The following is a 26,816-nucleotide window of genomic DNA, read 5'->3' as shown; positions in this document are numbered from 1 at the left end:
CTAATTTATAACAAACTAAGTTTCGGTTTTCGTAAAATAATTTAATAAAAAATATGTTTAAATCCTGCAACCCTTCTGTCTATTGGAACTCTTTCGTGTCGTTTAAGCATTTCCGCTGTAACTTTTTGTTTAAATTTGGTCTTCTACGTTTCTTTTCTAATTGTAATTGGAAGTGTGTTCCATTTTCGAATAAAGTTACGAACAATTGAACCATTACTCCATTTTGACTTACATTTTTGTTCTAAGAAAAGGTTATGGGTTCGTTTGTTTACAATAATAGGCACGTTTTCTAAAAATCTGAAATGTTTATTAGAGCGATTTCTTGTTTGTTGGAGAATATTGAAAAACCTATTTAAAGACACCCGTGTTATTTGGAGCTCTGCTGGAAGAATTTTAGTCTCCAGAAGTAGATCTCTGGCAGTATCGTATTTGGTTTTCATAAAGCAAACTTTTATTCCCCAGTTTATCTGTTTGTTAATTCTGTCAATAGAGTAAGATGGTATATTTTGAAAAAAAATTGCGCTAAAATCTAAATGAGACAAAACTAGTGATTAAAGGACAGAGCGACCAGCAGACAAAAATCAGTGCCCAGGAGAGGACACCCGAGCGAACAATGAAAGATGAAAGTACATTATTTCAAAACAATTAATCTGAGTGTAAGAACATGATTTTTTATGCTTTGCATTATCACTTTCGCTGCTGCTTCTCTCGCTCTATGATGCCACTTCTGTCGTTTTGTAATTTTAGTCTTTCGCTGTGGTTCTTTTCTGTAATTTCTATGGCAGTCCTCGTTAATGATCAGATTTTCGTTCGGTTTATGCTAACTTTGGATCGCTTTCAGAAAAATTTCACCTCAATTATGATCAGATTTTCCTCATTAAAGTTTAGGTGCATCCACACAATTATCAGCTATGATATAATTTAGCACGTTTTCGATCAGACCTCGTCCAGTTTTTGACCAGTGACTACGTAATTAAAAGCCCCCCCCCCCCCCCCCACACACACACACACACAGACACACACATACACACACACACACACACACACACACACACCCTTGCGTTTTATTTGTCCATTCATTATCCCAAACCTCATCCTTAAAGAAGGCAATTATATATTTTTGGGTTTCTGCTGTAATCTGGTGTTAATTTTTGAAGTAGCCTCCAAGCAAATACTCATACCAATTATTTTAAAAAGTTTTCAATTACTTTTTGCGTTTTCCTTATATATGATCGGCTTAAAATAATATCTCAGCTGCATGTAGAGATAAAACCGAGTTACCCATCTGTAAAGGAGAGCCAAATTTACACATACACTAACTGAGAAAATTAAACCCAAACTTAAAAACACTACAACGACAATAGACTAGTTGATTGAGTTTTCATTAGCTGCACTAATTGTTCTCAATTTCGAGAAAAAAAAAGAATCATAGATGGTGGTTCATTTAATGAAATTTTCATTTTGCTTCCTTACAGTTATCACTATCAAAGGATTTGTCAATTCTGAGCTTTCGGGAGACGGTTCGAGTCCCAGAGAGACAAACATTTCCGATTCTTTGAGCAAGAGAATCATTAACGGAGAAAACGCTAAAGGTGATCGGAAATTTTATGTTCTAATCCGAGATGAAAAAGGAAATTTTTGTGGTGCGACGTTGATCCGCCCCCAATTTCTTTTGACAGCGGCTCATTGTTTCGTAGGTATTGAGGGTAAGCTGATTATTTTCATTTTTCTTGAGTTGAGCTTTATTTTTTACAAAGCTAATGTAACGAATGTGCGGACAGATGCTAGAAAAATATTTTAAGCGGATAAAACTTTCATATTTTTATAAGTATGAAAAGTCTCAGGTTAAACTTCGCGCCAAAATTGTCATGGAGGATTTAAAAGCCACCGAAAGACTCTGTTCTACACGATGAGTCTATTAGCCCATTTTGAAATTCAAAAAGGCTTATAACAAAAACTTTGGTAGAAGCATATGACTTTTTTTGTTTTTTGAATATCTTTTTTGAAAAAACCAACGGTGAAAGAAATATCGAGTAATCTTAACAAGAGTTTCAAACGAAACAAAAATTGGCAAGTTGCAACTAACTCCAGTGTATAAAACAGATGCAAATTTGTATAACAGTACAACGGTCAAACAGTACAATCGAATATGGTCAAACGGCTCATATTTTGTAGACATTTAAGCACGACAGAACGGCAGATAAATAAATCAGAAGCAATCCTGCGGTAGTTTTATTCACTAAAACCAGTGCTAAATGAGAGAAGTGTAACCGTAGAAACACCTTTCTAGTTCACTTTTAAAACCTTCCAAGGTCACAAAAAGTTGAGTTAGAGTTGAGTCACACTTGAAAACTTTGGCTCGGTGGTTCTTGCACCATATGGTACTTTCTACCACAAACATAAAAGAAGCAGCTACTGGAGAACCAACTGCCACTTAAAACAAACAGCTAACTTGGTGAATAAATACTGAATCACCAAATGGTGTGTTATTTTCATCCCGCAACGTCAGATGTCGTCAACCATCTGACGTGGCGCAGATGGTTCTCTCTCGAAACGAAGTGGAGAGAGAGAAATCTCTGAAGTGAAAAAACAGAACACACCGAGAATCCTGAAAATCAGTTGGCAGAAAAACTGTTAAAAAATAGCCAAATTTTTGACTTGTAAAACTCTACTTACTTCCGCACATTCTCCTCACAAACAAACTCTCAGACTAAACTTTAGTTTTTTTTTCTAAAATCTAATCCGACCGTCCTGAAACTAAACTGGTAAGCCAAACTTAGTATAGCTCATAAGTTCCAGCTATCCCCGCTGATTTGAGAACGAAGAGCCTTTTATAGATGTTCAATATTGTAGCTTTATATTTTAAGTATTATTAGATTGGAACGGGTTTTCTAACTGTATACATAACTTGGTGAATTAATAACTTATTTAACCACATTAGTAATTTAACTGAGACTTATACGCACTAATCGGTAAACCAAGAGCGATAACACAGCGATTGGTTTACTTTATCATTTTCGAGGTTGTGGACAATTCGGATATATTCTGGATACAGCCCCGATTATGATAACTGGTGCGACCAGAGGAAAGAATCACGCCTGATATTTTGTTTTTAATTATCTGATAATTCGGTTTTAACAAATAGCACGCGCGTATACCGTAATTGCACCGCTTTTATTGAAATCAACTGCTAGCAGAAACGAAAAGAATAAATTATCAGTCCAACCCAATCAGGCAAAAGTTTCTTTACTCTGTTAACACTATTTTTACCCAGGTGGGATATTTCTAATAGAGAAGTTAGTTGTTTTAATCGATTCTAACCAAACTTAGATATTGTTAACTCTCTTCTAGATTTATAAACCTTGTCGCTTTTTCATTTTAAGTTTACTATTCTAGCACCTCTCATCTTTTGATAACTTAGGTTTTAACAAATGAATTAATGGACAATGTGCAAACCATAATCGTTGAACATCTGAATATCACAGTTACAACAAATAATAAAACGGGCAAAGTGACACGATTCATAACAAACAATAGCACTTTCCTAGCAATTTTCCACAAATTTGAGCCAACTTCCTTTGCGAATTTTTTTATCACGTACATTTGGAATAACCCTGAATTCTTCAATATACTAAACTTACTAAAGATTCCAAATAGTAATATTGAAATACCCTCATACAACACAATAGATATTACAAATATTAACCAAAACACTTCTGAATTATAATTAATAAATTAATTTATAATTAATTAATAAATATATATATATATATATATATATATTTATATATAGAAAACTTTTACTAGTTAGCTGAATTAAAACGTGCTACAATTTTTTTCACCTTGTACTGTTAGCACTTCAAATTTATAGGTCTTCAGGCTTTCTAAGTAAGTCACAAGTTCGATAATTGTCCTCACGCATTGTTCATTGCACACCGAACATTATGATGCGATCCACTCAATGCAGTTCTCTAGTCCTATAGGCTAGAGGTCCCACTTTTGTTAGTAAGTTTAGCTGGGGCCTGAGTGGGTGAGGCTGCGGGTTCTCTTTTGAACCAACGCATAGGCCGAAGACGGGGATAGTCGAACATATATAGGTAACAAAAGCCTGATCTCTCATAGAAAATAGCGCGTTCTAATTCAGCTATAACAATATAACCCAATACACATAAACCAAAAAAAAAATTAAAAAAAAATTATTACACAAACAAAATTTTAAAACAAAATTTACGGTCTTAACTTTAATCAAAAATGGCAAACGTAGTAGCATATCCCGACATAGCACTTGAAAAATTTACCGGTTTAGACCCATCAGAGGACGCACAAGACTTTATCAACCTTATAATAAGAAAAATACAATTCTCTCTCGGAACTAGACCAGCAGCTGACCCTGACCAAGCCGCAGTTTATGATGCTAGGCAGAGAGCACTTTTCGGTTCGGTTTTGCGAGGACCCGCCGCGCAGTGGTTTGAATCATTGAATCCAGCATTAGCGTGGAATGACATCCGAGCGCAATTCATAGCCAGGTTTACAGATGAAAAGGATAAGTACAGAAAACGGATTGAAGTAGAAAACTTAAGGAGACAACCAGAAGAGCTAATCAAAAGTTACATACACAGATTAACCAAAACAATAGAAAAAGGTTGGCCGGATCCCGATTTCAATGAAGCCTTCAGAGAGGGAAAAAGTATGGAATATTTTGTTAGAGGACTAACACCACCCGCTCTAAAACAGAAAGCACATCAATTTCTAATCGAAAATGTAGGTGCCACTTGGCAACAACTTAGAGATCATGTATCGACTAAAGATTTGAGTTTTGCAGTGAGCAGTGAATTTACTGGTACATCATCCAACAGCATGGATAACAAATTAGAGATTGAAGGTCTAAAAAATCAGATCAGGGAACTAACAAGTTTAATGAAAGACCACAAAATCAACGCAACATATAATAGCAACAACCCCCGAATGAACCAAAATCAAACCAGATTTTGCAAATATTGTCGAAAGTCTGGTCACACAATTGCATACTGCTACAAACGCAAAGAAAATAAAGAACAAAACAAACAGCCTCCGCAAACCAGAGATAAGTTTACAGATAATTATCGTCGAAACCGAGGTAGATCACCAGGACAGCAAAGTCATTACCCGAACAATAACGATCGAAGAAGAGATAATTATTCAAGTGAAAACAACAGACAACACACTCCTAATTATAGGAATAACTCTCCTCATCCATCCAATTACACTTCATCAAACCGACATCGGTCAGGTAGTTACGACTCTCGAGATAGACAAAACCAGAGAGATTCATACAGGTCTGATAGAAATAGTAGCAGAGATAGACCAAACAGTGAGCAGAGATACAGAAATTATTCAAACGAACGAAGCAATGATTCAAATAGACAAGGTAACAGACCTAACAGTGGCTATAACTCACGAGATAATAGCCGAGAGCGAAGTCCTAAAGTGCACTTCATGAACAATAGCTCTAGTTCCTATTTCAGCGATGATGAAAACAATCATGCTAATTTAAACTAGACCAGTCTCCGTCACCCTCTGAAACTAATAACACTAATAAAATCATCAACAAACATATTTATATTAACTTATACCAACCCGTAGGAGACAAGAATAAAAATAACGGTCTAGAAACCCAGTTCCTTCTTGATACAGGTGCAACCAGTTCTATTATTAACTACTATACATACAGTGAAATATGCAAAACACAAAAATTAGATCTTGTCAAAATAAAAACTAACACTGTAGCCGTTAACGGAGAAAAACTAAAGCTCTTGGGATATATTACTTTCATTTCATCATTCGACATAGAAGGAAAATACAACGTGAAAATAAAAACATGGGTTTCAGCCAAAGACGGATGTAAGCCAAACATTTTGGGAATGGACTTTCTTGATAGCTCTACAAAATCAATTGATATTTCAACACCAAAAATTGAACTAAAAATTTATCCCGGCATTTTCATTTCACTTAGCAGATATCAAACTAAAAGTTACCCCTATGTTAGTCTCTACAAAACGGTTTTTATGGACATCCAACTTCATCTAGCTCCCCAAACAACTCGTGTCATCACCATAAAGCCCACTAACGAATTTTTCCGAAAAGGAACATCCTTTATTATTGGATCAGAGCTACAGAAAAAAGGTATTTATACCTATAATGTAAGATGTTTCCAAAAGGAAAAGGAGTTACCTATAATGTTAAACAATCCGCAAAATAATAAGGTTGTCATTGCTAAAGGCCCAATAGGTCACACCTTAGAGGACATTCAGATTGAGCCAATGAAAAACTTTACAGTTGTAGACAATCTTGCTTTTATAGACCATCTTTTGACTAGTGAGACCGATTGGAATCAAGTTTTTCATGTAAGTGAAAATTGTGTTTCTCCAATAATAAAACCTAACTCCGAAAAAACTATTTCAAATCACAAAACTAATAAACAGAAAAAAACTGAAAAACGTAAGCGTGAACAAGACTTTACTGACAATTACGAATTAGAAACTGATTTCAGTGACGATCTAAAAAATTTAAAACCCCACAGTGAAAGAGAGCATAGTTTGCGACCCATTGAGGTTAAACCAGAAATAATTGGCCGATTTTCACATACGGACCAAACTTTCCTTAAAAAATTTGATTTTAGCCAATCAGACATCTCTGACCAAAAACTGTTACAGTTATTGGAAACACTAGTTCATAACAAAGACGTATACTCACAACATAAATATGATGTTGGAAAAATTAAACAAAAATTCAACGTAAAACTATTGCCCAACGTCACGTTGTCAAAACAAAGACCATCCAAAGTACCCCTTCATTATCAAGAAAAACTAGAAATTCTTTTGGATCAGTTGTGCAAAACAGGTATTATCCGTGAAATGGGAAACGAAAACGAAATGGGTTCCGAGTTCATTAACCCGATAATAATCCTCCCTAAAGGAAATACCATAAAACTCGTAATTGACGCACGCTATCTAAATTCAATTACTGACCTCAGCAGATATTCATGGCCCCTAGAACCAATAGGAAGCCTATTGACTAAGCTCAAAGGGAACTACTTCACTACTAGTGATTTGTGTTCAGCTTACAATCAAGTCCCCCTCACCGAGGAGACAAAACAGTTAGTAAGTTTTGTAATTGGTTCAAAACAGTACACATTTGAAAGAGGTTTTTACGGCCTTTGTGGTCTTCCTAACTTCTTTAGCCGAATAATGACTATTCATTTTGCACCACTAATAAAACGAAAACAAGCCATAACTTACATTGACGACACTATCATGCAAGCTCAAACTGAAAACGAAATGTTTGAAATTATTGAAAACTACCATTTATTATTAAGAAAAGCAGGTTTAAAAGCGCAACCCGAAAAAACTAAGTTTTTTCTTAGAAAAGTTCAGTTCCTTGGCCACATTGTAGGCAAAGAAGGAATTCAACCAGTCAAGAAAAGGGTAGCAGATCTCAAAGCCTTGAAATCTCCAGAAAACAAACGTGATGTAATGAGAGTTCTAGGATGCTTAGGGTTCTACAGCATGTACATAAAAAACTTGCATGTAGACTGTAAACCATTCTACGACTTAACCAAAACCGAAACTAAGTTCGAATGGACAGCGGAACATGAAAAACTTTTCCTAAGTATAAAAGACCGCATTAGTGAGGACACCATACTAGCTATACCAGACACAAAACATCCTTTTCACGTTCACGTAGACGCCTCCTCAATTGGCGTTGGCTCTATCCTAGTACAGGAATTTCCTGAAGGGAAGAGAATAGTGTCATTTAATTCCAGAATTTACACTAAAGAAGAGCAGAAAATGAGTACCACCGCACGTGAACTATGTGGTGTAATTTCAGCACTTCAAACATACGAGCACTACATAATTGGCTCGCCATTTCCTGTTTATGTTTACACGGACCACAAACCACTAATGTACTTATGGGGAAGACGAGGGAAACTCTCCCATCGTTTTTTTAGATACCAATTAGTGATTTCACAGTTCCAAAACCTAAAAATCATTTGGACTGAAGGAAAGAATCTAGCTTTTCCCGACATTCTAAGTAGAAACGTAAAACTGAAAGATCTTGACAAACATCAACTAAAACACAAAAAAATACCAAAAGACATTTCGTTCTACGACCAGAATGGAAACGAGGAAAAATACTTCGTTCTCCATGACAACGAAAAAGGCAATGCCGACGATTTTTACCCAATACTTAAAGAAACCAAAACAGGTCTAGCAAAGTATACATTCAAAAACGACCAATTGACACAAGAACGTTATAAACCAAGCAAAGCAACAATTTGTGGAGTAACAAATCTTGTCGACTACTTCTCACAAGGTTCTGCAATTAATCATTTTAAAAAATTAAACGATCAAAAACAAACAGCGACTCAAATTGGGACCAATGAATTGGAAAAAACTTCTAACAATTCCTTTTTAAACTCAGGAGAGGCTAATAGCGAAAAAAACTCTCCTTCAAATACAATTATTGAAGCAAATAATGAAAATTTTTGCCAAGTAATTGATGATCCAGACCATAAAATTCTTACTTTTGCTGAAATCTTTGCAGCACAAAATGCAGAAGAGGAACAAAGTAAAACCTCCTTAACAAAACAATCACCATTCCCTGAAAAACTTGACGAAAAAATGGATGCTAAAGAATTGATCTTGAAACTAACTTCTTTTGCAAAAAATGTTGATCTAAACACTGAAGTCCTATGTGAAGAACAATTGAAAGACCCAGTATTACAACAAATACGCAAGTTTTTTCTAAGTCAAAACAAAGATCTGAAAACCATTGAAAATCGCCAATCGAAAGCTATAACAAACTATCTCAATAACTTTGAAAATTTATGCATAATTGGAAACCTACTCTGCATCAAAGAACAGACAGACGATCCTAACACTGAACTAATCAAAGTTTGTGTACCAATCTCCCTATTCATCAAAACATTTAATTTGGCCCACGACGATGTGTTAGCAGGACACATTGGTTTAGATAAAACTCTTGCAAACATAAGACGTTTTTTTCACTGGCCCGGAATGTACAAATGGGTTAAGCACCTCATAGCCAGCTGTCTTGACTGTCAAAAAAATAAACAAAAACGGAAAGATATATACGAAGCACCTTTAGAAAAATGGACCGACACAATACCATTTCCTTTTCACACGGTACACATTGATCATAAAGGACCTTTGAACCCACCGTCAAATGGAAAACACCATTGTCTGGTGATTGTAGATTCATTTTCGAGATTTATTCAAGTTTACCCCGTCAGGTCTACGGACGCATTTGACACCATTAAAGCGTTTGAAAAATTCATCCTGTCTTTTGGGATACCTCAAAAATTAGTCTATGATAAAGGTTCAGCGTTTATGAATCAAAACTTCACTAGTTGGATACACGAACTAGGAATCACTCCAGCCCCAGGAACCGCCTTCTCACCATGGACGAATGGAAAAGTTGAAATACAAAACATACACTTAGGAGCACATTTTAGGATGTTTTTAGAACAAGCCGGAGGAAAATGGGATGAACTTGCCCCGAAGTTTGCTTTTGCTCACAACACAGTACCTAACTCAAGTACAGGAATTTCACCGTATGAAATTATCTTTGGTCAAAAACCTCAAATTCCACTCTCACTATAATTAGGATTATTAAGAAATTCAAACCTCACAAGCAATTCTGACTTCTGTAAAGATCTACCATTACATAGACACACACTGCAAAAATCTGACAACAAAGAAATTGACAAATTGTTGAAGCCAAAAATAGAATCTTCAATACTAAGCCGTGAAAACCAATTTAAACAAATTTACAATAGCACTTATAAACACAGCCTAGCTCACAACGCAAAGGCACATAAACATCGAAATAAACACAAATTGGGTAAACAACTAGAGATTGGACAAAAGGTTCTGATGGAAAACCACAGCATAGAAATAGGCAAATCAAAAAAACTCCAAGAGCTCAGGTCAGGCCCATATACGGTAGTAAAGAAAATTACAAACGTGAATTACGAAATAGAGCTTGATAACGACAAAAGGGTTAGAAAGGTTGCACATAGAAATCATCTTGTTGAATACTACCCGGCAGAAGAGACACTTCCAGATCTAACAGTTGAATATGGTATCAATAACGATTCCTTAGAAACCTTCTACGAAAACTTGAGGAGTTCCCAACTAAAAAAACTAAACACACCTGTCAACAGATATTCCTTTCAAATTCCTATGCAAACAGAATTCTGGCCTATCACCGACTTTGATCGAACCCCTGTTGATTTAGATAAAACACCAACAAATTTTGACTCAGGCTTCATAGAAGGAAGCTCCTCTGGCGCAGTAAATGAACATCTCACTAATAGGAATATTGAAGTGATTAGGGAAAGAACAAGGAGTTCAACACCACATTCACATGGGCAAATCATACGCCAAACTAACCCAGAATTTAGTCCATTGCGTTCCAGTAACCCTCATAATAATACTATGCCTAATCCAAGTAACAATGCGGAAAATCGAAGAGTGTCAAACAGAAGAAAACAACAGACTAGCCGATATCAGGCTGGCTTCACTTAGTTTTATATGTTTCAGGTAACGGACAGACAAGTCCAACATTACTGGACCAAGTCACAAACATTTATTTTTACCTATTTTTTTTTACTTCTTTTATAATTCACATTAGCCAAAGTTAGAGATAATCAGACATCTCTACGCAAAAAAAAAAATTTTAAATAAATAAATAAATTCTAAAATAAAGTAAGCAAACTTAAAATGCTTAAAATTCCTAAAAATTTTATACTTATCTTAAAATTTATTTCTTTTATTTCCTGCCTTCCCTCACAGTTTGACCAAAAAATAGACGAGCTCAATGATGTGTCGCACAAGTTGCGAGTTATACATTATGATTGCTCTCAAATGAAAGAAAACAAAATGTACTCTTTAAACCAGGTAGCGCCATGTAGTATCAGCCCTGAAAACATTGACATGCGCAACGTTAGAGTAACTATTTATCAACGGTCTTATCGCACATTCGTAAAAGCTGTTATGTGTTCCGTTAGTGTGAATGTTTTAAAATATCACTGCGGTATGTTTTCTCATTCATCAATTGTCCATGACGCACCCTTAATTACCTATCATCTAATTGTCTCACCAGAACAATGCAAACAAGCGAACAGAACGGGAAAACTTACGGTTAACGACTTTCAAGATAAATTTGACATTGAAATTGAACTAAACAATAGGAAAATTTCATACAAAAACTATGGAGCCGACCTCGAGGACGATTCATCGACCTCATGCGACGATAGTGGCGATATAAGCCATTACTCTTTTGAAACTCTAATGCAGGAAATTTCGTTAGAAGTTAATGTTCAAGACAAGTCAGTCTACAACACCCAAGGGCAGAAACTGCCGTGTGCATTGCACGAAGGAGGATGTGATTCCACATCTTTAGATCCATTTGCATACTCTTGGGACATTCCCGAGAATTGTCTTGTTTTCAAAAAATTTACCCAAGATGCCAAAATGATAAAACATGACATTTAAGCCGGAAATCCTAAGTACTTTATTGTTAGCGACGAAAAATCAGAAGTTCCGTATACAGGTCCAGGAACCCATAAACCTGCCCAAATGGATATTAAGTTGCGAGTCTTAGACCAATCTGAAACATTGTGCGGTAAACCAGAACCTTTATACAAAATTAATTTGGAGTCTCTTTTTGTTTCTTATTCAGGTGGCTTTAATATGAGGACTGGCAAACCTAATGATTTAAAAAGTGAACATAGTTATCACAAAGTTACGGTAGCATCCGGTACAGAACTGAGTTGGAACGGGTACACTAGAAAGGTAAAAGATGACCCTCATCACTCTCATTCACGTACACCCTGGGCCCATGTAGGTGAAGACGAGCTAGATTATGAGGTTCACTTAGCCACTAAGCTGGATTACATTATTTATCACAACTATTTGAGGATCAAGCAATCCTGGCATAATGTTATTATGAATCAGTGCGAACTTGATAGAACTCAAAAACAAACGATTTTAATGTTAGCCCTTCAAAACAATAGGCTAGCTGGTTATATGCTAACAGGCAACCGGTCTATGTTTCTGGACACGGACGGTAGCATCGGTTGGCTATACCACTGCCCAAAGAAAAACTCGCCATTAAAAGTTCTCGAACGCTGCTACGATCGTATTCCTATTCATTATAATGATCGAACAATGTTCGTCGATCCTGTTACTAGGCAAACATTTCCTTTTGCCAATGAAGTAAAATGCGTTGGAGGTTATAAAAATGCCTACCAACTTGACCTAGATAATGAAAAATCTTGGTACCATTTGATGCCTGCCCCTGTTCCATTCAAAACTCCTTTCTTGTTCTCACCGCTTTCAATTGGCCATATCATAAATTCAGTTGGCTATGAATCCCAACGCGCAGGTATCTATACTCCTAACCAATTAAAAGATTTTTGGGACAACCTTCTGCACAGTTCCGCTTCCAAATCAGTACTTCAAAAAATTTCACATGAAGTTCTAAGTTCGAGGGAAATTGACTACAGTGAGAAAGATATCTATTCCTCAGCAATGGGAATAAATCGTCAAATTTATCTCGATTCCCTACTGTCCCCGAACTACTTTGTGACACAATTTACGGGAACATTTGGTATAATAACGTATTATTTGGAAAAACTTGGTATTTATTTTGCAGTTTTCCTATGCATAAAGTTCATACTTGACGTGATTACCACAATGCTAAGAGCTTTCGAAATTCACAAAATGTCAAACAGAACCATAGGGTTTTGGAAAATTCTCTTAGGAGCAACATACAACTTATTTGTACTTTCTGTTTTCACTTCAATCTTTTCCGAAGGAAAACCTACACCATCCGCACCATCACGACAAAGAAGAGTAAGCTCAAACTATAATATCGATGAAGAAAACTATCATGAGTATAGTTCAACCCAACAAAATTACGCTCTAATTGAAACCAAAATAGATGAAAACAAAAAACTTTACCCTCCTGTTCCGCAAATAACGGGAAACGTTATTGCCCCTCCATAACTTAATAAAAAAAAATAATAAATAAATAAAAAAAAACACTTATATCTTTGTTTAGGTGATGACTTCCCTTCAATTATGAAACCATTGTTTATTCGACAACCAAATCAATTGTTCATTCGTTTTGAAGGATATACAGGACAGATAATATTTTCTCACCTGCCTTTGCTTCACAGTATTATTCATATTAGAGTAGCTTCATTTCATTTCAAAGATCTTTTAGATATAATTGTTTATCCCAGTAACCCTAATTATTTTAAGCTTTTAAGAGCGTTTATTGACTTTAGCATAACATTCATTGACATCGGAGTAGACTTTGACTACTACGCTGACAAGATCAATCCGATTTACGGATATTTATAAAAATTTATCTTTAGAATGTTTTTATATGACAATTTAAGCCTATTTCAATTTTACATGTATATGACTATAGCCATTGTAACAACTGTTATAGTTATTAATTTCGTATTCTACGATATCGAATTTGTGTGCGTTTATACTTCCTTTTTAGATTTTGTTTTTATAATTTTATTAATCATAACACTGACATTTAAAACCAATTTTTTTCCGGAATCATATCATAGTATACTTGATTGCGTCTCAATAGTGATAGTCTCTCCAGTTTTATACAAGATTGCTTCATACCAAATATTTTTTGTAAAAAAATTAAGCTCAACTAATGCACTTCCTTTATAAGGGTCAATTGGTGTCAATAGTCGGCTTTTCCAGAACATTTTCTTCAGAAAAAAATATATTGACCCCTCAACTAATAGTCGAGTTCGACTACTGGGACACTTGCGAGACAGGATTTATAACCCTGACACCAAACTCTAATCACTGGCATTTCTTTGTATTTCTCGCTAATCTAAATCCCACTTTTTGGCCGGACAACCTTGATGACTTATAATAGGTAACTAATTCCCAAAAATGTTCCTTCTGAACGGAAAATTAGTGGAGATTGTACGCTTCCAGCGCACTTTTGAATCATACCCCCTCCTAACTCCCTTCATAATAATCGACGTTCAAGAAATTGACTCCAATGATTCTTGGCAAATGTCAGTTTATCCAACATCACCATATTTAAATTACTTCTTCTTCATTATGGAGAACGCCCCATGTGTTCCAAAATCGCTAGACTCAGAATCCTTAATCCTAAATTAAAGATTGTTGATAAGAAATGATACTACCGTATCAGAATAAGTTAGTACAGATACAATTTTTTCAGAGATCTTTCACAAAAGTAGACAATAACACACTAGTACCTACGTTGATAATCCATTTTGAATATTTAGACTCCTGGGAAGACGGATACGTTACAGCCCTGCCAACTTCCCCCTTTTGGTACTTTTTTCTTACCTTGTCAACATCTGTCTCCACCACACTTCCATTTAATCTTGATAAAATCTGACCCTCTGTTTACTTCGATTCCTTTTTTCTCCTTTTGAACGCAAAAATGTATTTTTTTAATAAAGAACGTTTAGTTAGAATCACGTATCTCCAGAAATCCTTCGATCTTATTTGCCCTGGCCTTCAAGATGTAGAACCATGTATCATTGTTTATTACGAAGATCAGGAAACAAGCCAAAAGGGAAACCTTAAAGTACGCCCCAACGACACGCAGTGGAAATTCTTCCTGTGCCTTGTCGATTTGAAGGACACTTTTCCAATTACTATCCACAGCCTTTTTTAAATAACACTTTAAAATTATGTCTGCTATTCTAAGTTATGTAAATAATTGGTTCTTTCCCAAATCCTCTCTTACTGACGAAGAGAGATTTTGTTGAATGCCCCATTTGTTACACATCCTGCAAGAAATTTAAGAAAATGCACGCAAATTCCAAAAATCAGCCCCCTCATTTTGCTTGCATCCCTTGTCGACAACAGTTATTTGAATATTGGGACCACCCCAATTGCCCCGTTTGCAACCAGCCAATATACACATCCAGTTATAGTTACTATTTCCGATGCGATCTTTGTGGACAAACCAAGAAGGAGGTAGCCGAAACTTACCTTAGCCATTTCAAGACCCACAAAGACCACGTTTTTTGCACAGAATGTATCAAGACCCTCAAATCCTGTCCTGTGTGTAACTACCCGATTACCCCCGACAATCCTTGGAGTTAAACCCAACCTAATAAGTAAAACATTCAAGCCATTTAAGATGGGAAATAAAAACACAACCCCTTTCCAACCTTTGATCAATACACCCACTGGAATCGTATGTCCAATTTGTTTTAAGATTTGTAAGCGTTTTGAAAAACTTCACCCCACAAACGGTGATCAAGACCATTTTGTATGTTTTAGCTGTTATCGAGAATTGATAGCAAATAAAAGAAATACACATTGCCCACTGTGTAAAACAAAAATGTACCCCTTTCCCATTGTTTTTTATTATCAATGTGACTTATGCTATAGGATCAAAACCCAGTTATCTTTAAATCATTCAACTCATCTTTTATCGCACCCTAACTATAGTTTCTGTAATATTTGCATTTCAAATAGTCCGTCATGTCCTGTATGCAACAAAACTATTTAGCTTGAGCAAAATTCCTAAGAATAGCAGGTTTAGCGATAATTTTTTTTTCCTCTCGGAACAATACAAAACAACGGAAAATTGGTGTTAACGATTATTCCTTATGCCCGCAACACCACTACGGCTTAAAAAAATAAAAATGTCCGCTTATACCGCTCTGGTTTCATTTCTTTCTTTCATCATGATTCTACCCCTAATACTCCTCATTTTGCACGCTCTGATTCATGCCTTCCTATTTTTCTTTGCGGAAGAATTAGAGCTCATTCTTTGGGTAATAGTCTTTGGTTCCTTCTAATTCTTTCTTTTACCGTGGTGGGATTGCATTTAGCAAATAATAAGACCACCAGCTAGTTTATAATAACAAAAAGCATTTAGCTAAAAATTAACTTTCAGCGTTAAACTCTTCTCTAGTCCCTCAACTTCAGCACCAAACGAGTTAGTCCAACACCCAGCAAAGAAGATGTCCAACTGTCAACCCGAAGGATACGACCCAATAACAAATTGGAATAGTCACCACGAGTCTGCAACGGCAACAATGCCAGACCACAGTGGAAGAGCAATCCGACTCTCCAATATTGACGACCTCCTAACCGAACAAGATCACAGAAACATAAAATTATGTTTGGAAACACAAAAAGTTAGAGAGGATCAGCTGAATACCGAAAACCCCAGATTCGTGAATAATTTAAAGTACAGCCTCAAACCGGAATTTAACAGTTTTAGAGTAGAAGGGAAGACAACAATAACCAACAAATGTCTAAAAACCGTGCATGAAGTTCCTGTTTCAGAGGTTCCAGTAATTAACGTATTCCCCCTCCCAAGCTCAAAGAACGTGTAGAGGATAAAAGATCGCGATGTGAAAAATAGGAGCTACATTCTGTACAACAAAAATCTATGCACGTACATAAAAGCTCCTTATGAAGCAATAACAGCCTTCCCTGATGAAGAGAACGGGCAATATGAGTTAACAAATGCAGCCCTCATAACAGAAAACTCTACATTCCGGCAACAACTTTTCCAACGAGAACTAGAGGTAGAAGATTTGCAACTCTAATTAGAACAGCTGAAATTGGAAAGGAAAACGACCGGCGCGGCAAGCAACGATTATTGGCGCCGTCAATATTTGATATCGAATCGCCTCAAATGCCAGGGCGAAGATAACACGGTCAAGCTTGCAAGGTCGTACGCCACAACAAATCTCGAACTATCTGCAAAAGCAAGAAAAGCTGAGCAGCAGATAGCAGTATTAGAGAAGAAAAATCGTCAGCTAGAACAAAAACTCGAAGAAGCAAAGAACAAGTCCAAAAAACTTAAACGAAAAATGGCTCAGAGCGAAAACTAAAAATTTGGTATACTCAAGGTGATGGTTTATATTTTAAATGTTCACTAATACTTTTTAATACCGATCATGTACAACTGATGTAGTAAATCTTTCTTCGTTCTTAAAATCGGGGTGAGCTGTAACCGTAGAAACACCTTTCTAGTTCACTTTTAAAACCTTCCAAGGTCACAAAAAGTTGAGTTAGAGTTGAGTCACACTTGAAAACTTTGGCTCGGTGGTTCTTGCACCATATGGTACTTTCTACCACAAACATAAAAGAAGCAGCTACTGGAGAACCAACTGCCACTTAAAACAAACAGCAAACTTGGTGAATAAATACTGAATCACCAAATGGTGTGTTATTTTCATCCCGCAACGTCAGATGTCGTCAACCATCTGACGTGGCGCAGATGGTTCTCTCTCGAAACGAAGTGGAGAGAGAGAAATCTCTGAAGTGAAAAAACAGAACACACCGAGAATCCTGAAAATCAGTTGGCAGAAAAACTGTTAAAAAATAGCCAAATTTTTGACTTGTAAAACTCTACTTACTTCCGCACATTCTCCTCACAAACAAACTCTCAGACTAAACTTTAGTTTTTTTTTCTAAAATCTAATCCGACCGTCCTGAAACTAAACTGGTAAGCCAAACTTAGTATAGCTCATAAGTTCCAGCTATCCCCGCTGATTTGAGAACGAAGAGCCTTTTATAGATGTTCAATATTGTAGCTTTATATTTTAAGTATTATTAGATTGGAACGGGTTTTCTAACTGTATACATAACTTGGTGAATTAATAACTTATTTAACCACATTAGTAATTTAACGGAGACTTATACGCACTAATCGGTAAACCAAGAGCGATAACACAGCGATTGGTTTACTTTATCATTTTCGAGGTTGTGGACAATTCGGATATATTCTGGATACAGCCCCAATTATGATAGAAGCAACAAAGTTTGTTTGAACTTTTTTAATCAAAAACACTTTTTTCTTGGTAAATTATTGCAAAATTACTTATTCATTTTGTGCTCTTGATAAAACTTTAAGTTCTCAAAAATGCTTTTCATATTGTCAAATATGAGCTCGCTATCTTTTATGAAATCCCATTACTAGCTTCTCCTCGTCGGTTCCAGATGGTCATAAAACGAGATCTTGCACGATTATTGCACAAAAATGATTATCTTGTAAGATTCTGCAGTACGATAGTTATCTTGCAAAATTTTCGGGAGACCATGTCTATTTTGGAAGCGCTGGTTAGATAAGTGGCTATTTGAAAGACTTTTGCAATTTTGCTTCAAAAGAGCCCTGCTCTCATTGGTTGTTACATACGCATTATATATCATTTTGCAAAGAATTGTCCAGAGATATAGTTGCGTGTGTTTTAAGAAAGAGATAATTTAAAGAAAAATACACTACAAAACTTGGTTTTTTTAAAGAAAAACTTAACTAATCAATTTCTGCCATTTGATAACAATGTTTTCAACGGGGTTGATAACAGGTGTTTTCAACTAAGTTTATTTTTTTTAAAAAAAATAGGCGACGCTAAAAACGTTTAATATCTTATCGGAGTTTGATTGCAGAGGGAATCTGTGAAAAATTTCACCATGATTTTTTCCGAGGCCCTAAATCTGCTTGCAATTTTTTAAATTTCCGAAAATGATGCCTCATTAAAGCATGTCTTGAGTTTTTGTTCCGTTCCCACATTAGTGGGATGGAGGAACTATATACTCAAATGGAGTTTTGTTCCTTCAGTCAGTTTTCACCAATCGATATATTAATCGTACAGAGTTTTAAGTGGTATCTTTTAGAAAACCGTCCAGCGTAGAATATAAATGAAAAAACGTTTTTTTGAATTTCGTTTTTAATGGACATTTATAGAGTTTTAATTTATTGTCATTAATAGAACAATTTGCGTTGTTCTTATTCAAATTTTCCGTAAATGTTGCCGAATTTTCCTTTAATTTTGCTAAATTTTATAGAATGTGTACAAAAATGTTAGTATTTTTGATTTTACAGTTTTTTCCAGGTTCTAAATTCACGTGAAATTTTTTAAATTTTTTATTATGATGAATCGTATAAGCATTTCTTGAGATTATGCACCGGTCCCACTTTACTGAGAGGGAGGAATTAAATACTCAAATGGAATTTATTCGTTTTTTGACGACCGATATATTCATCGTACAAGGTTTTAAATGGAATCCTTTAGACAACCATCCAGCGTAGAATATAAATGAAAAATTTTTTTTGAATTTCTTTTACAACGGGCACTTATAAAGGTGAAATTTATTGTCAATAATAGACCGATTTGCGTTGCTCTTATTCAAATTTTCCGTGAATTTTGCCAGATTTTCCTTTAATTTTGTAAAATTTTTTTAGATTGTGCACAAAAATGTTGGTGTTTTTAGATTTATAGTTTTTCCAAGACCTAAATCCACGTGAATTGTTTTAAATTTCTCAATATGATGTCTCATTCAAGCATGTCTTGTGTTTTTGTTGCGGTCCACTTTTGTGGAAGGGAGGCACTGAATACTGTAGAGTTTTGAGTCGTATCTCTAGAAAACCGTCCAGTGTAGAATATAAAAGTGAAAGATTTTTTGAATTTCAATTTCAACGGGCATTTTCAGAGGTTTGAATTATTATGAACAATAGACCAGTTTGCGTTGTTCTTCTTCAAATTTTCCTTAATTTTTCGCAAATTTTCCTACAATTTTGCTAAAAATTTAGGCTGTTTTTAGTGTATTGGTGCTTTTACCTCTTAAAATAGAAGAGGATGGCTAAATGGTCTGATTAGAGTTTCTTCTTAAAATGTTACTAATTATTTTGAATTTCAGATTTTCTCTTCAAAAATTTTGCAAAATTTGATTTCTTTTAGCCCATTTCGTTTAAATTAGCCAGAAGTAGAGACCTGAGAATTACTATCACAATCCTAAAACTCGAAAAAAAGCTTTGTTTCCGCTTCTAATCAGAGTCCTCTTGAAATAAAATATTTTCCTTTTTTTGCTATTTTCAACCGATTTGTATCTAAAACGCTTGATTTTTTTTGATGTATTCAGATGTTTCATTTGTCAATCTATCTACTTCGCAAACATGTCATTCAATTAGGTATTTGCATTGGCGCTCAGCTGTATCAGCGCTAGTTTTGTTCTCGTCGTGGGTTCTTATAATCAAAGACTGTCCCAGTTGTATTGGACTACAATGTTTTCTTTTTTTCCCAGTCATTTTTACATTTTTGTTAATCACTGACGTAACTGATTTCGAATAAAAACTCAAATAGCAAAAGTTCACTTGAAATGAAAATAACATAATATCTTTTAAGGATGAGCTAAAGTTTTTTAAGGCTTGGTTGTGAAAAGTCACTGTTTTATAAAAAAAAAATGAGTTCTTCGTTTTGCCTGCGTTTTTTGTTCTTTTTGCAGCCTCATGGCTCGATCTGACTGATAAATAACCCAATCATTCTCAAATTGAATACAAACAAAAAAGGGTACCGTGTTTGCGGTTGATATCTAATGGCTCTTATGATTGTATATATCTGTTTTAAAAAAATATTAGTGCACTTTTGAACTACGCATCTACAAAAACATACTTTGCCGACCTGCACCTTAGTCTTTGTAAAAACAGCTCAATTTTCCTTTGTTGAAAATTTTTCCTAATGCTTTTAACTTTAACTAACCGCTTCTTGGCTTTGGTTCCTTGAAATTCCTCAAAAAAGGTTTTCATTTTTTTTTGTTTGCCCATTTTTGAGATTAATTTTTGTTCGCTTGGCAAATTACTAAACTAACGACATGTCCCACTGACGTCTAAGGAAACAATGTATGCGCAACGAAACGTATTTAAAGTTTTTGGTCAACATCTTATGGTTCTCACTGCTCCGAAAAACTTCAATACCAAAGTTTTTTTTAGAAATTTTAGTTTTATCCTGTTTTCTGTTGCTCTTTTTGTAGTCGCTCAAAAAACCCTAGATTAAGAAAGAAAACGAGGACGTCTGTTGAATTTTCCAACGATACGATGCGCTTGTTTCATATTATAGCTAATAGTTTTAACGAATTTCAGTTTAAACTTTTTCAAGAAACAAAAAAGATTTTTGAATCTTCCCCATTTGCTATTGATTTCGAGACCATCCAACCTACTCTTAATTTTGATTGGTGCCCACAATTTTTTTTATTAACCAAATGTTCTTTTTTTGTTGGCTATGACTTTCGACAGATGTCTTCTGGCATAGACAGTTTGTTTTCAAAAAAATTTTTGTGGTTTTTCTATACTGGTCAATGTTTAATGCTTTATGTTTTATTCAATTAGACATATAAATAAAAAGACCCATTGATAGTCAAAGAGAACCAATGGAAATTTAAAAAATTAACTTGATCATAAATTGAAACGTTTTTATAATATTGTAGTCATAATCGCTTCAATATTGTCATTTCTTAAAAAAACTAGTTTGTTAAATTTTGAATTCTGTCGGTGCTTATTGTTCGCCGTGGTCTTCTGACCTGGTATAACTGATATCAGATCAATTGGATTCCTTGGTAGTAACAATTTACGCATTTTTGTATTACTTCAAAGCTTATGCTTTAAATGACTTTTGAAACTAATTGTTTTAACTTAAATCAATGAATTTATGAGCTTCGTCGAAAAAAAATTATTTTTTATCTTCTTTGTGGTGATAGGTCGCTAAATCCCAGTAAAAGCAGGCCGTTTCCATTTTCTAGAGAGCCAAAATTTTTGGAACTTTTTCTCAACTAATGGTTTCTTGGTTTGGTTTAACGCATTTTCATTTTAAAAAATGCTACATAGGGTACCTGCAACTTTTTTAATGAGTAGCTATTTTTGACGTTGAAAATTTACGCAATTGAACCTATCAATCTTTTTGCGATCTTTTTTCAAGACATAATCTAGATAAAGATACGTTTGAAGTGCTTCCTCAAAAAGTTTTTTGATGACAGTGTTCAACTGCCTGCTGAATTATACATCGTGAGGTATAAAAAACTTTTTTAACGGCTTCAATTGATAACTATTGGTTTTAATCGCTTAGAAACAAATGGTTTTGTAAAAATCGAAAATTATTTTTGAACTTTTTTTGTTCTGTAGTTTTTTTTTCACTGATACGCAGACTCATTGAGGACAGGTTCCCTATCGTTTTTAATAATGTACAGTTTAATTTGTGTAGTTTTGGTATGATCTAATGTCATATTGATTTTGTTATTTTGTTTTCTTCTAAACATAGACATCGAGTTTTGAGTGTAACTAATGTTTGTTTTTATTGGTCTTTCAGCTTTATATTGTCTCGTAGTCTCCTGTTTGACAGTTTTTATCAACTTTCTAATGCGTATATGTTTTTTGTTTGTGTTCTTTGGAAGTTTTCTCCTCTCATTTGGTAGACCATTAATTTAGAAACGCGGATTAGCGGGGTCGGAACATTATGAGCGAACGCACATTATCGAGCCTTCTTGTTTTTCACATTATCTTAACGTTTTGAGAGGCTCATTTTAGTTTCTGTTGGCTATTTAGCGACTGACATTGGTTTTCGCAGCGCTATTTTACGACTGATTTTATCGACACATGGAAATTTACGGCTTACTTTTAACTGATCAGGATATCACTCCGCAATTCATGACTTTCTCTTTTTCTCTTTTGAGAGATAAATACCTGATAAAATTAATCAATTCAATGTTTGCGGTCAGTAACTGCTGGATACAATTTAAACGAAACATAATTAAACTTTTTGGTCAATATCTTATGGTTCTGACTCCTCCGAAACAATTCTCTAGCAAAGTTTTTTTTAGAAATTTTATTTTAATCCTGTTTTCTGTTGCTCTTTTTGTAGTCGCTGAAAAACTCCTAGATTGAGAAAGAAACCGAGGACCTCTGTTGAATTCTCCAACGATCCGATTCTCTAGTTTCATTTTATAGCTAACAATTTTAACGAATTACGGATAAGATAATTTCAAGAAACAACAAGACTTTCGAATCTTCCCCCTTTTTTGTTATTGATTTTGAGATCATCTAACCTAGTATTACTAATGATTGTGGTCCACAGTTTATTTGAATAACCAAATATTCATTTTCTGTTGGCTATGATTTTCGACGGATGTCTTTATGGTTTAGACAGTTCGTTTTCAAAAAAATTTCCTGGGTTTTCTATACTGGTCAATGTTTTATTTTTTTTTACTTTGTACAATTAGACACTTTAGTAGGAAGACCTATTTATAGTCAAAGAGAACCAGCTGACGATTTAAAATCTTCAATTGATCATAATTTTAAGTGTTTTTTAAAAAAAACATCTTAGTTTTAATTGCTTAAATACTGTCTGTTCTGAAAAAAAATAGTTTGCTAATTTTTGAGTTCTCTCCATGCTTATTGTTTGTCGTGGTCTTCTGACCTGGTATCCCTAATATCCAGCCCAATTGTATTCCTAGGAAGTTGCAAAATAGTTATTTTTGTATTAGTTCAAAACTTATGCTTTTTATGAATTTTGAAACTAATTGTTTTAACTTAAATCAATGGTTTTATGAGCTTCGTCGCTTTTATCTTCTCTATGTCAAGAGGTAACTAAATCTCAGTAAAAGCAGGCCGTATTTTTTTCAAGCGAGCCAAAATAGTTTTTTTATAACTGTTTTGTTTTCGACTAATGATTTCTTGGTTTTGGTTTTTGCATTTTCATTTTTAAAACTGCTACTCAGGGTACATGCGAGTTTTTTGAGGTTACTGTTTGTTTCCTTGCCAGAACAACAATCTAATGAGGAGCTGCGTTTGACGTTGAAAATTTAGGCAGTTGAGCCAATCAATTTTTTTCAATCTTCTTTTTTTGCAAGACATAATCTAGATAAAGATTCGTCTGAATTGCCTCCCAAAAAGTTTTTTAATAACAGTGTTCAACTGCCTGCTGAAATAAACATCAAAAGTTATTAAAAACTTTTTTTAACGACTTCAGTTGATACCCATTGGTTTCAATTGCTTAGACACTAAAGATTGCTAAACTTTCTTTATTCTTTATGATCTGAAAACACCAATTATTTTATCACCAAAAAAACAACTAAATGGTACGGTTAGTCGGCAGTAGTTTATAATAAAAATAATTTTTAAATACCTATTTTTCTTCTTTACCCTCATACCGCTTTAACTAGGATGAAAGCAACGTTCAAAAGTTCGGACCGTTTCCGAATCGAGTTCAAGTAGTTTTTTAAAGGAGTCCCTACGTTGTGATTGGTTGATTGATTTGACCAATCACTCCAAGGTGTCTGAAACACTAGTGTTAATTAGCTGGATGCTTCAAAGTAAACTTCAACTGTTCAAATCTTTTCAATCTCTATCTACATCAATCTAGATAGATATCCAGACGAAGCATTTGAAGGCAGGTCAGAAAGAATGTAAGTATAAAAAGTTGAAAACCATATAACACTTTGATGCTCTCAGTTAATGCTGCATGATCGTAAATTAGTTTTGAACGCATTATCACGAAGAAGAATTTATAGGCCCTGAGATGAAAATTGAGTTGGAAAAGTGCAGAAATTTGAAAAAAGTTCACAAAAGCTGAAGGTGCATTCAAACCATGACATTTCAGAAACGACTCACAGACATCTCTTGTACAGCTTTTCCGTCAGATAATATTCTCGGAAACATTGAAATAATAATTTTTCATCTATTTTGTACATGACAATTTCTTGGGTATTTTTTTAAATTTTTATTGACCGTTGATAATGACCATGATAATGACCGTTTTCAGTCAGTCATATTCATACTATTGTCAGCTTGTCCCTAGTTGAGAAGTTGTCGGTTTTTAAACCTAAGAAATCGTCCGTATTGTCGGTTTTTTGTTCGGTATTTTACATAATTAAGATCCGGTATCAATGTTTTTCAAACATAAGAAGGAATCGGTATTATCGTCTTTATACTTAGGAAATATTCGGTATCGTCGTTTTGAACGTAAGAGAGATTCGGTATCGTCGTTTTTAAACGCAAGAGATATTTGGCATCGTTATTTTTTTGAATAATGATGATGATAAGAAATATTGTCGGAAAAATGTTTCATTATGATTTGAAAAACCATCTTTTAAAATTTTCCTATTTTTTCTGGTGGTGTTTACCTCATCCTTTGTCATCCGGGTGGAGCTACAAACAAGCAACTATAGGAGAATTGAGTCCCAGCAAACGCCAAGACTCTCCCCAAGTAAAACCTAACTACATAATGTATCTAAAGTACTGTCGGAATATGAAGTTGTTTGAAAAATGAACACATAGCGACAAATTCGTACACTTGAAACCGAGCGTACCGATCAAACCGAAGATATCGACATTTTCTTACGTAGAAAACCGAGTTTTTCTTGCATCGTTTTTGTTCGGTCTTCTGGACTAGGGGTAACTAATTTTGAGCACAAAAGAATCAGCAAGTTCTTTCGCAGTTTAGGCCAACATTGACTTATTGACTTGGCAGTGGTAGGCTACCGTCCTATTATACTGGAGATGCACCAGTACACCTGTCGTATAAGTCTCGGTTTATTCGGACTAGGTTTCGACAACACAACAATGCAAACTTTTGGAACTAAAACGCAAAAGCTGCCATGAAAATAATCGGCAACACTATAATCACCAAAAAAAAGCTTTGTTTCCACAAATTTTTATCATGCGTTCTGTTTGTATCGTTTCTAGCAGTATCCTTATAGTCTAATTAAAAAAAGTTTAAAAATTTAGAAAATTTGATTTTTCCTTCTCTCGCTATAAATATGGGTACTTCTTTTTACAACACTGAAACTGTTTTCCTGCTTGTAATAATAGGAAACTCCTTCTACTATTTAAATTATTTACATATTCGCCCTAAAATTAAGAACGCAATGAACACAAATAATGAAATTTTGTATCTGTTTATAAGATATACAATTGGAAGTACAAGACAAGGACTTGTATATCGGACCAACATGCGATGAAACCCTAGAATTACGCGGGCCGATTTTTTCCACCTAAAAAATGTATGAGTGAGAGTGCAATGAGAATATTTTTTTAGGAAAAAGCAGCTCAGAATGAGCTGCTAATGGGAGTGAAATGATGCAATAATGCACTCTTACATCGCAATTTTGTTCACGGAGTACTCCTCAAAAGAACCTCCCGTTGCAGCCCATTGCAGCGCACTGTTACATCGTAATTTTGGTCAGGGTGTACTCCTCAAAAAATCTCCCATTGCTGACCATTGCAGCCCACTTTTGCAACACACTTTTTGACGGGGGTCAATGCACGAAAGTTCTCCCAATGCAGCCCAATGTAGCCTATTATTACATCGCAGTTTTGGCCAGGGGTAAATCCTCAAAAATCTTCACGTTGCAGCCCATTGCAGCCCACTTTTACAACGCACTTTTGGTCGGGGGGTAATTCCTCAAAAGTTCTCCCATTTCAGCCATCATGCAGCCCAGTCTTTAATAGCAATTTTGGTCAGGTGGTTATTCCCTCAAAAGTCTTCTCATTGCGGCCCATTGCAGCCCTCTTTTACATCGCAGTTCTCTTCAGGAGGGTTATTCCTCAAATAATCCCATTGCAGCCCATTGCAGCCCACATTTACATCGCATTTTTTTTCCGAGATTAGTTGTCAAAAGTCTGCCCAATGCAGCCCATTGCAGCCCAATCTTAAATTGCAATTTTCGGCAGGGGTTAGTAATTTCTTCAATGACACAGCCATTGCAGCCAAAAACAGTCAACTCTCACAACGCACTTTTTGTCGGGGATGAATCCTTAAAAGTTCTCCTATTGCAGCCCATTGCAGACAGCTCTTTTGTAAAGAAATTTTGGTCAGGGGATAATTCCTCAAAAATCCTCCCATTGCAAACCAATGCAGCCCACTTCTGCAACGCACTTTCTGTCGGGGGTAATTCCTCAAAAATTCCTGACATTGCAGCCCACTTTTTCAACCA

General features: G+C 35.1%; 1 protein-coding gene across 1 annotated transcript in view; it reads left to right on the top strand.

The window, feature by feature from the left end:
- Positions 1-1,303: 1,303 nt before the first annotated feature.
- LOC142352930 (cathepsin G-like) overlaps positions 1,304-26,816 on the top strand; it is a 41,440-nt gene continuing 15,927 nt past the window's right edge. The window contains exon 1 of the mRNA XM_075405087.1: positions 1,304-1,706. Coding sequence (XP_075261202.1) covers positions 1,433-1,706 — 274 coding nt within the window. The 5' untranslated portion in view covers positions 1,304-1,432. The remainder of the gene's footprint in view (positions 1,707-26,816) is intronic.

The sequence above is a fragment of the Convolutriloba macropyga genome, chromosome 14 (genome assembly GCF_964194025.1).
Source record: "Convolutriloba macropyga chromosome 14, txConMacr16.3, whole genome shotgun sequence".
Lineage (NCBI taxonomy): Eukaryota > Metazoa > Xenacoelomorpha > Acoela > Convolutidae > Convolutriloba > Convolutriloba macropyga.
Note: the sequence above shows the minus strand (reverse complement) of the source record. Positions and strands in the feature narration are given on the sequence as shown.